Source organism: Rhodnius prolixus, unplaced genomic scaffold (assembly GCF_049639745.1).
Source record: "Rhodnius prolixus isolate KJV_2025 unplaced genomic scaffold, Rpr scaffold_3, whole genome shotgun sequence".
In the NCBI taxonomy this organism is placed as follows: Eukaryota; Metazoa; Arthropoda; class Insecta; order Hemiptera; family Reduviidae; genus Rhodnius; species Rhodnius prolixus.
In genome coordinates, this window is record NW_027411603.1 from 45059543 (window position 1) to 45071659 (window position 12117).

The window sequence follows — 12117 nt, forward strand, 5'->3', positions numbered from 1 at the left end:
TCGGAAAAGTTAAACAGGAAATACGATTAAAGTTTAGTAATGTTATTTAAAGTTAAAATTTGGGCCTATTACTACAAAATTATGTTGAAAACTGCTCTATTAATAAAGAAAAAAACCTGACAGAAATTACAATATTGCTGTTATTAAATTGAATCTTCTTTCGATATATTGTCAATGAGCGAACAGTGAGCTGTAAGAAGCACATAGGAAGAGAAAATCTAAGGGCCAGCGGCTGGGTTCGAACCCGGGAGCCAGTAATGTGAGATCTTCGCTTAGGAATGCAGCACGCTAACCAATATGCTAATCCCCATCAAAGAGTATCCATATTGATTCAATTTAGACTGACTCTTTTTTATAGAGTACAATGTCCTTAGGGAACATCAAGGGTGACCCTGAGCAAATAATGACAAAAAAGGGAAAAAATTAACTTAGGTTTAATGCTCTATTGTATTGGTTTGTATTAGAGGGCGGGTCCACCCAAAAGGGGAAGGAGCGCATCTCATAGGAGACACCGGGGTTTCAAGAACAACAAATCCGGCTTAAAATTGCTGGTTAACAGTACAATAAACTAATAAAGTACGTAGTGACAGGACACTAGGGAGCATGGCGACTCAATCGCCCATTGCACTGAATAAACCTAGAAAGTTCTGGTAAAGATTACCAGATGCCACAATCTCCTGGAGGGAAACATTTAACCTCCCGAAGATGAGGAATCTAAAATAAAGGGAACACATCTCTACAAAGTGCCGCACAGTATCATTGGACTCACCACAGCCGGTGCGCAGATTGGCGATTGGCTAAGGCCGCATTTAAAAAAAGATGGTACGCTAAATTCGCATGTCCACTCAACACCTGAACCAACTGGCGGGTTCCGGTACCTGCTAAAGCCAAAACCACAGCCGTTTTCGACCGGCCAAGAATTTCTTTGGGATCAGACACCATTTCCGGGGAGTTACTTCAAAATCCACTGCTTCAACTCTGTTCTACAGCATCGACAATGGGCTAAGGCAGGGGTCGGCAACCTATTTTAAGTAAAGAGCCATTTCTCCTTAAATAATTTTAATAAATCTTACCAAGGGCCGCAAGAATGATAGTGTAAAAAGCTCTAGTAGATCATTTGTACTCGCAAAGTATTATTTTATGATATTCAATAACATTTAAATGTTTTATATATTTATTTTAACATATTGCAAAGTAAATAAACAAATAAATAGTAACTAAACCTGTGTTTGAATGAAAATGGCGGCAGTCCTATATATTACGTACTGTATTTTAATATGATTATATTCAATTTCAAACCTATCACATTTAAAATTCTTTTCGAAAAAATATCTTTACTTTAATAGTTGAAATTTTCATTTGTTTTAATAAAATGAAATATACAATTTATTTTAGACAGGCTGAAGAGCCACAAAATTTAGATAAAAGAGCCGCATGCGGCTCGCGAGCGGCGGGTTGCCGACCCCTGGGCTAAGGAATCATTGTTATCAACGCAGCTCCTTCCTTAGCTCTAAGTTTATGATCTATTGCTAAACTTACAGAACGTTCCGGCGAAGTCAATTTCATACTTCTCCCAAATTCGGGGAAAAAGGCATCGTTGCCTTGGCAAAAACTCTTAATTTTATTTTTCCAACTACCTTCAGTTTAGTCCCAATGAAATGGTTTCTGTGTCAATGAAACACAATATACCTGGGAGTGTCTCCAGTTCATTTCAATTGCATGAAGTGCAATTTGACTGACTGGGTGTCAGCAGAAAGGACCGTCAACATTATTATGCCATATTTTGACCAACTTGCATCCTAACTTGACTCCCTAATGGGAACAATCATTCCCATTTCGCCGATTGTACTCAAATAATTTAAATATCCTACTGTTGTAACTAGTTTTAATTAGTGCACACATCTAAATAACCGCTTTTATTAAATTTTATGGCCGGAAAACAGTGAAAAACTTATTTTGGAATTTTCTTTACGAAAGTAACAGATTTAACTTGATTACTACGAGAGTACTTTAGATCCAAATATTCAGATACAACCTAGAAACTTGGTTTCATTTTAAAATGCTAAATCTCAAAAATAGCGCACTTTAATCTTAAAAATCACTTCCTACACTGAGCAGTAAGAGTATGGATTTAAAAAGAAATGGACCACCATCTTGCTGCTAGTACGGACAAATTAACGATATATTTATAAATGAAGTGTGGAGGGGATATGTAACATGTTATGAATGGACACTAATGAGATTCGAAAAACAAAATATACAAGACGGAAATGACGTCACATAGTGAAACTCTGTGTCTTTTTTTTTACTACCATTAATTAGAGATGCTAGTGAAAAGATTCATGACTCAAGTCAAGATGACAAGCTCTGGGAGCTCCCAATTTCTTTTTAACGGTTCCAGATGGCGCTTAATAAAACCAGTGCTAACTACTAAATTCTGTCGTGTGAGACGTATATATGTTGTATATAGTATAAACATTTCATAAACGGAAAAATCGGCGGAAGCTGGAGCTTAATTTCCTTTTTAGGAACCAGCTTAGGGACCTGACGATTCGAGCGATTAAAATCTATAAAAAGGAAGTAGAACTGGATAGGGTTTTTCATTTTTTTGATATTTCCTTGAAAATGGGTTTTTTCGATTTACCAGTTTACTATTTCACTCAAAGTTTAAAGAAAATTTTGTTGTTTTCCGGAGAAGTCTTTTAAAAACCTGAAAATCCAGGTTGAATTAATTTTTAATTGCTATTTATTAAAATTTAAATTAAGGTAGGTCAATAACTGAGAGATTATTGGCGCTGGAGTTTTATTTTCAGTGCATTGACAGCCTCATTTCAGCCAGCTATACGTATACGGACATTACGGCTGTAAAAGAAAGAGGAAATCTATGGTTCTGCAGCTGGATTTGAACCCTAGATCTCCCACAGTCTTTATGGCTGTAAATCCCATGTGCCCTCCCAGGTAATTTTTTGTGGCCCACGATGTTCTGAAATAAAATGAAAATAGAAAAAGTTTTTATGAAGGAAATAGGGCCTAGGGGAGAGATCGAAGCAAAATATCGGTACACACAATTCCCAGTTTCCGTTAACTACTGAAGACGAGTATACACGTGGGCCTAGGGCCTTTACTGGGAGGGCCTTTGAATAAAAACGCTGACTTAGTTCCAGAGACGTTCGGAAACCAATATGTCCTGCCACTCTCAGTGGAATTCCAGAATGATTCGGTTTTAAAAGGAGAAGTAGGAATTCCCAAGTATATTTCTTACTTAGGTAAGAAAATGTTTGCAGTAAACATTTTGGAGTAAGAACTTATGTCGACAACTATTTCCGTCCTTGAAATAAATTAAAACTATATACAGATCAAGATTGACAGATAAACATCTAAGTAAAGTAAAGTAATTGCCTATTTTTTCAGGTGGGGCTTAACGTGCAACTACCAATTAGGTGTCGTGGACGGAGGCGACTAGCAAACATACTTTACTGTAAATTTCTTTTATTAACCATTAAATAAAATCCAAGGCCTAAGACCGGGAATCGAACCCCGTAGCACAATACATATTAGCTTTACTGGACTCGCTTCTAGCCGCTCGGCTACCATGGCGCCTGATAAACATCTATCTACCTTAATGTAGATTGTCTGTTCTCAGTCTCTGAGAATCCAGATATTGGGAAACTAGGAAAAAAGTTTTGTAAAAATGTTTGTGGCCCTCGTGAATCTTGCCTATTTTGCACCAAGTGGCCCGTGCTTTGAGTTTTGACACCCCTACATTGCTGGATAAGTTTTATAATCCAGAAATTCATATAAATATTGAAAATTCCAATAACGAGTGTATCAGAATTAAAATTATAAAGCAAAAATAAACTGGTCAGTAAAAAGACAGTTTGCCAAGAGCAAGGCTAAGTTAGTGAGTAATAGATCCAGTTATGCAACAAGGCAATGTGCCAATTAAGTTGCCTATATAAACAGAAAACTTATTATACCAATTAAGTATCAATGAAAGTGAATTTAATTGCATTCAATATAATGTTGCAACGTGGTATATACATTGTATTTAGCGTTCTCGCAGAGTCATTCATTTGTTAGAATATTAACAATTTGTTTTAATCAATGATTAAGTTGGTTAAGTAAACTTTGAGCTAGAAGAGGTTATAATGCGGTTATAATGAAATCATTGGTTTGCCAATCTGCATGACCGAATAAATAATTATGCCATTAAGTGGTTACTGTAAAGCTGGAAGCAGATCTACTTCAGATCCAGTTACCTGGATTCTGATTTCCACTTCCTCCACTTCCAAGAAGCCAGAAAGACGTGCAAGAATTTCGCAGCTCATCCAGGTCGAGACAGAGACGAGAATGATATGGGTTAGATCGGATATGGTGGACAAATTGAAAAAATTTCCTAGGAAATCTAGTTCGAGCTCTTGCAGCAATAACCTACACGTTCTAGATAATGTGAACTAAACACCTGGCTAGTCGATTCATTACAGTTCAGTTTCACATCCTGGCCATTGATATTCTCTGATAGCTTAAGATGTATTGATGTATTGTTGACGTATACCCAAGTCTAGGGCCTTGGAAATTATTTAATGGTTAATATTAAGAAATTTACAGTAAAGTATGTTTGCTATGTACCTCCGTCCACGACACCTAATTTACTAGTTGGACGTAAAACCCACCTGATAAAAATAGGCATTACTTTTCTTAATTACCTAAAGTTAGACGCCTCGGTGGCCGAACGGTTATAGGCTAGACCGGCAAAGCTAAGATGTATTGTTGGTTTAGTGGGTTCGATTCCCCCGGTCTAGGCCTTGGATTTTATTTAATGGTTAATATGAGAACTTTGTACTAAAGTATGTTTGTGAATCGCCTCCGTACTCGACTACTAATTTGGTAGTTGGACGTGTGAAATGCGCCTGAAAAGAAATAGGCATTACTTTTGGAGAAAGTGAATTGATTCTTTTTTTTTTACCCACACCATACAATTCTTTTAATTCTTAAAAACAAGAATTGTCGAAAGAGAATTTGGGTGAAGGATGTAGTTCGGTTGGCCCATTGAACTGAAAGGCTAAAACCGAGTTCCTAGTTCAACATCGCTTCACTGATTCGCTGACTTGACGAATAATGGCAATAACAGTTCACTATAGTCAACGACCCGCTAAACTGAGCGACGTTATCTAAGTGGTAACGCCCACCGCGCTTTATCGCCACGCGAACACACTTTCATCAACAGTCAAAGATAATTTGCTTTTTTGTTTTTTTACTTTCTCTTACTTTAAAGAAGTTTTGCGAGCGTATAAAATTTTCAAAGTTGTGTTTCCAACAACGGAAATGCACGTTCTGAGTGAAAAATATGGAATTTGGAGGGAAAAATCCGACTACTACAATTGGATTATTCATTTTTTTTTGCGATTTTCTTGAAAAACTTGGGGTCAGTGCAGATTTACTCAAAGGAGAAGATTGACTATCAATGATAAAACTCAAAAACTCAACCGCCAATCAATTTTTGTTCAATAATTTCAACCAATCAGGTGCGCATAACTGGATAATAGCACCATAGAGAAGCAATTAGTTCAGTGGTAAGCTTAAGGAGATCCCAGGTTCGAACACATTTGTTCATCGTTAGGTTTTCTCTTTCTAGAAACTGCTTCTTACAGCTAACTGCCCAATGATGGACTAGTGTTGTCTGTAGCAAGAGAATACTGTCCAGAGGCCGGCTGTGCGCTGAAGAAAGCTCCCATAACTTCAGATGTTAACGAGTTCTTTTTTAAATAAAAGTATAGCTCCGCAATAAGTGAAATGAGTTATTCTTGTTCAGCACTTCCATCATGGATTGTGGGTCTCGAAGTTTACTAACTAAAACTTTTACTATTTTTACTATTGCTCAAACCTGCAAAGGATCCAATCCTAGAAAGTCTTAAAGGCTCCTTTCTACGTCACCAATCAAACCAATCAAACTTCCTTACGTCACACAAGTTGCTTGAACCCGTTACAGAAAATTCTATCTTAACGTTCTATCTCACCACAATCCACTGGTACATTATACATATCTTTCAGAACATTTCCAGACAACACTTCTAGACGTCTTAAAAGACTAGTGGCCTCACGATCTCCTCTCTGATGAAGAGAGTCAATAGAAAGTAAAGTTTTATTGGAGTGTTTTATTAGTGTGTATTGAAGTTGCTGGGCAACTTCTCAACTTATAACAGAGGATATGTTGTTTATTGTTATCATTGTTGCTTATAAAACAATAAAATGTGTTATTTGTAACTAAATAAACTTTTACTACTAAAACATTTTAAAAAAAATGCATAAATAATAGTTTTTTACCCGCTTACCGGTTTATAACCCGAAGTTTTAAGCATTCTGACAAGACAAGCGGCTTGTGAACAATCCAGTTTCACAATATAATCTTGATCTTCGTCTAGAGACATTGCAGTCTTTTTTATTTAAAGTAACAAACACAGCACATAAATCTCACTTGGCCTAGAACACTATAGGGTAAAACACGATAACACTGTGAATATGATTAGCACGCACATAATGTGAAATTCTGTAAAAAATAACATTTACTATTTTACTCCTAATAAATGCGTTCAACTAAGATAATACCGAATCAAGATCAGAGTGGTTTAAAACTGGTTTATTGGTGTAATTAAGAAATTAAAGTTTCTTTTTAAAGTAGAAGTGCGTGACTAGAGTTACAGGGGAGCCACGAGTAGACTGTGTATTACACCGTCTCTCATAGGAGTAATTCTAGTCTATATCTGTTCAGGCGCGCCATACTGTTCTGGGACCGTTTTGTCAGTCACTAGCCGTCCCGGCACAGTTCCCCTCTTTAACATTTTAAACTTGGTGACACATAGAAATACCTAGTCAGCATTTCTTCATTATCGCAAACTAAAAACCTTTACTATCACTTTTTACTGTTACCCTCCTTTCTTGTTCTATATACTATGTACGTGAGCTTTTTATGTTCACATTTTACATTCAATTAAACATTTCATTCATAAATATGGAACAATGGGGAAAACAATAGGAACAAAAGTTACGGGTATTTGTTCATTTTATGTGTTAGTTATTTGTATAACTTTCCCATTCTGTGGGAATTCTGCTCATTAAGAATGATCTCCAAAGCTACAAATATCGCCAGCTCCTACAGCACTATCAGCTTTCTCCTTGTAATAGATAGGAATATACGAAAAACTTATACAAAGAATTCAAATAGAAAAAATGCCACCGAATGCAATTTCTAGGACTGTTTCGGCTTTCGGAGCTGATGACTTGTCTATTCAACCATCGGCTCCTCGCTCAAGATGAAACAGCACTGTCCTTTAATAATTCTTAATCTTTATGACTGAATATTATAGCCAAAGTCTGCTCAAAGGTTTAGAATTAGAAGTAGAAACGGGACGGGACCTATGCCCTACGGCACCGCAGCCACAAGAGGCTTATTGTGTCAGCCCCTTTCTTAGGTCTAGTAGAAGAAACCTCCCCTACTAAAGAGGTGGAGGACATTTCCTATTAGTTCTTTTTGCGCTACTATCTCCTTTGGTCTCAACGTTCCAAAGGTTTCAATAGCGCCAAATGCTCAAAAGGCTTATCTAATTCTTAAATCCTCTCATTCCATGAATTCCATGTATTTCATAAATTCTCCCCCCACTCTGTTAACTATCATCTTATTAAGGGAACCAATCATCTATCACCTCTGAGGAAGCATCGCGATACAAATAAATTAACTAAAAGTACAATAAAAAATAAATTAATGGTTATGAGTGTGTATATAAATTTTATGTAAATAGATTTTAAAATTTAGGCTAGATCTCTATGGGGTGCGAGGAATATCGAGTGCTCCACCCCAACATTAGTTAGATAGGTTAGAAGGAATGGGTTAGGGCAACCAATAGTAATACAGTAAAGTGTCTATTTTCCGGTATAGTTCAGGTGTAAAGGGCCTTCGATGTTGTGCACCTTTCAAAACAAAAAAAATTAATGGTACAAAATTTAACACGACTTTTATTTTCCATCGCAATTTATTTTAAGAAATTTTTGGGTACAATTTTGGGTGGGGGGAAAAATGGTTAAAAACACCTAATTTTATTGAGTAAAATAAGGTGCCACGGTAGCCGAGCGGTTAGAGGCGAGACCTGTAAGCTAGTATCTACCGGGTTCGATTCCCTATCTCTAAGCCTTGGATATTATTTAAAGGTTAATATGAGAACTTTACAGTAAAGTATAGTTAGCTAGTCGCCTCCGTCCACGACACCTAATTGGTAGTTGGACGTTAAGCCCGCGTGAAAAAATAGGCGATTACTTTTCTTTACTCTATCGAGTAAAATAGAACTTTTTTCTCGGCCAATTTTTCCAATTCGAAATGTTCACTTACATATTGCATTCCTATTAATATAACAAAGGTAATGAATCCGTACATATGATAAACATGGCACATTAGAGGGATGCTCTAGAAATTATCGATGCGAATGCACAATTTTATGCATTCATTTTTATGGAGTACCAAAATCTTTTTTAATATCGTCTCTGTTGATTTCCGCTCAGTACGATTCTCAATTTTGAAAAAAATCTTATCAAAAAAAGTTGTCTAATTGTCTGAAAATCAATGCGACTCCTGTTGGCAATACTAAGAATATCAAAAATTTGAACTGAATCAATTTTCCTGATACCAAGAGAAAGCCTTCAAAAATTATATTCACATTGAAAAAACACGATCGCCCCATTTCCCCATATTAGTAGCGATTACAGGGCAGCAGGATAGGCGATGGGTTTGCCTCGTACATGTATCGCCACACCAACAAAACATATTTGGTTTAAACAGAATTTATTTACAGCATTACTTTCAATTTAAAACCGTTCATCGGTGAAGAGTGATTGTTCGGCTAAGCACGATCATTGTTAAGCACAATATGATTAATAATAAAAAGCACGGTCTATTATTTACTGCGGAAATTAATGGCCAATTATTAAATTAAATAATATTATATAATGACACGGTTAAAATGCAAGACGCGTACTGATAATAATAATGGTAAATTATAATTATGTTTGAATAAATGTGAGTTTCAATAAATGTTTGTTCATCACCAGTAGAATGATGCTTGGTTCAATCCATCATGAAGAACTTTAGAAATCATTATAAACTCTTTTTTTCTTTGTGCTCAAACTGTAGAAGGAGATAGAAAAGAAGAGGATGAACAAGGCAATCTCAAGTAGCTGTATTGTGGCCTAGTTAAAACTAAAATTAGAAAACTCCGGCCATTATTCTAGTAAACATTGGTTAGAGAAGAGTTTTTGTAATTGACATAAGTGACTGATGAATCTAATAGAGGAAATATCAACCATTATTTTCTTTCCAACAATCTGTCGCTTGCAAAGGACGAAAACTTTTTCCATTTTTCCTTTTTATTTTCTTTTTATTTTTAAACAGGAAAAAAGGTGAAAAATAAAATCCATTGGGTCTTTTAACGTCTGTTTCAGACATTACCACTTTCTTTACAAACTTGGAATGGCCATAAGTGAGAGTTGTAATTTAGAACCACTTTTAGAAGGTTCTTTAACAACTCCATGCCTGTCGAAACTTGCTCGCATTACTTATTAAGATATATTTAGAAATTTTAATTTTGGGATGAATGAATAAAAATCTATTCAAACCACTTTTTACGCAACGGACATTCTATTTGTTCTGGTGTTAAATTCAACCACAGGCAGGCTGGTTTCTACTTCTGACAGAGCACATTATCTTGAGTTATAAATGGAAAAACTACTAACTTGAAATCCTCACACCAGACTTAAAAGAATAAAGACTAACAAGAAAATTTCCTATGCTAATAAGACTACCCAACAAACGATCTTACTTTGCAAAACACACTTTCTTTGTACAAAACTTTGTTACGACCAACGGACTAAAGACTTTATGGTTCTGCTAATCATTCTGAATCTTTACCGAATCCTTATAATCCTAAATCCTTCGCAAAATATTCTAATTATTGAAAACCCTACTTAATGCCAATCCCTTCGGGTCCTAAACTGATAGAATTCCACCATCAAAGATTCTTCAACTCCTTATCCTATCATCCCATCAAGCCTATCAAAATAACAGCTTTTAACTCTTTGAGGCACACGATTTTATAGTAAATAACAACCCTAGTTGCGCAGAATTTCTTTTATTATAACAAAAAATGGTAATAAAAATTCATTTCGATTATTTTACATAATTATTATTCAAAATAAGAAAAAAATTAAATTAATTCCCATTTACACTCTGATCTAAATATTTCTCTCGTTACTGAAATAGCCCAGTCTCGATACACAAAACTCCACTCAAATCTTGACAATCATTACAATCCCCTGAACCCACAACATGTCTACCAGAACTCTTCCTTCAAATCCACAGCGCAGACTAAAGCGGCGGTGACCACGCGATCATCTCAACATATAACGCCGATCTCCCAGGATGGTTGTTGTATAAGCTTGCCAACGTGGCGAACTAACGGCTTCCATCACTGGATGATCGTCGTTCACTTCACTCACGCCCTTGGCGCACATGGATGTGCGCGTGTATGTATGTACACATATGTACGTGCATGTGTATTTGCGCTATCCTTATCTCTCATCTCTTTAGCTTATTGTACTGGATACAGTTGCAAAATAAATGAACAAATTATCTATGACTATGAATAACTTCAACTTTTCGAGGTGGGTTAAAATATATCCCACCATGCATAAAAAGCTAAGCAAAAGGTGGGACAGTTTTTAACCCACTTAGCCCCAAAGAGTTAAGCCCTAACCGTACCCGATACTCCTGAACGACGACTGAAGCGCCACCAGAAACTCGTGATCATCTTTACTAATTACAAAGCCCTGGGTATCTTGGTTTTTCCTCCCAGTGGAGTAACATCCTTAGCCAGGATAAGCCCTACTCCCTCACATAAAAATGCCCTTAAATGACAGCGTTTTGTTCTCCTTCAACACGCCCACTTACACAGAACATTTCTAATGAGCATTTCTGGCGAACTCAAAATTGATATAACTAAAGGAAACGCTAAGTTGAAAATATGACATGGTGTTTGGACATTTTGAAAAAAGAAAAATTTTAAAACAACGATAAGGTGGTGCTCCACATTTCTATCTCCATATTAACTAACAGGTGGTCTCCACAAATCTTAACTTACTTATGCTGGATACGTTTCTCTGTTGTACTATGCTTTTAGAAGAGGATTCTGAAGGAAAGATGACAAGAATTAAGGAAGCTGCGAGCTGTAGCAGATCCAGCCACTGGCACGTTATGTTGACTACGAAAAAGAAAGACGATCTGCATTAAAATTCATCTCCATCCTCATTTTCCCCACGTCCCGGTGGAGTCGTGATGCTCTATTAATATCGAAAATGGCTCTTCCCGCCCAAACTATCAGATTTTTGGGTAGCAAACGATGTCCAATGTACCACCCACCTTGTTTATGCCCATTTGGTTATTTGAGATTGATCTCATATTTCTTGAAGCTCCAAAAAAACCTAGTTATAGCCAAAATTTTCAAATCTTTGAATCATTAGTTATGGGTATTTGGAAATTTCCCTTTAGACATGAAAAACTTCAGACGTTAATAATGTGGAAAATAATTTTCCGAAGTGCATTAAAGCTGTATAGGGCTATTCTGAGCTTCAAATAAGTTAAAAATTTACATTCTCCAGAGAAACTACTTGAGATTCCCTTTATATGCGATGCTTTTATAACAAATATTTAACTTTAAAAGAAATAACTTACCCAGCACCAAAATTCACGTTAACGCAAAACCCACTCACCTGTAAAATCAAAATAAAATATAAATATTTAATCAACATAAATAATTAAAAAGTTAAAGAATTATTAATTTCTCGTTAGTATGCTGGTGGTAGTGGGGGCATAGAAACTATCACTAAAATAGAACTTTAAGGGCATAACATAGTTTTAGGGTGATTTTATGCTTCTTCACAGGGCATTTTAAATTCAGTTTAGAGGCAGATGTAAAGCTTCCATTCCTTTAACATTTTCCCGTTAAATAACTGAAGGTCCTCTCCTCTTTGCGTAGATTGCAATGAGGAGGAGAATTTCAAACATATAATAATGATATG

The 12117-nt window shown here is 36.1% G+C and overlaps 1 protein-coding gene across 12 annotated transcripts in view; it reads right to left on the bottom strand.

The window, feature by feature from the left end:
• Nucleotides 1–12117, bottom strand: part of ASPP (Ankyrin-repeat, SH3-domain, and Proline-rich-region containing Protein) — a 602088-nt gene that overhangs the window by 305447 nt on the left and 284524 nt on the right. Inside the window, exon 1 of one of the 12 annotated variants that reach the window (XM_074125843.1) lies at nt 6333–6443. The exons of the other annotated variants lie outside the window; for them this stretch is intronic. Within the exon in view, the coding sequence (XP_073981944.1) occupies nt 6333–6428 (96 nt within the window). The 5' untranslated portion in view covers nt 6429–6443. Of the gene's footprint in view, nt 1–6332; nt 6444–12117 lie in introns of those variants that run through there. 12 annotated transcript variants of the gene reach the window in all.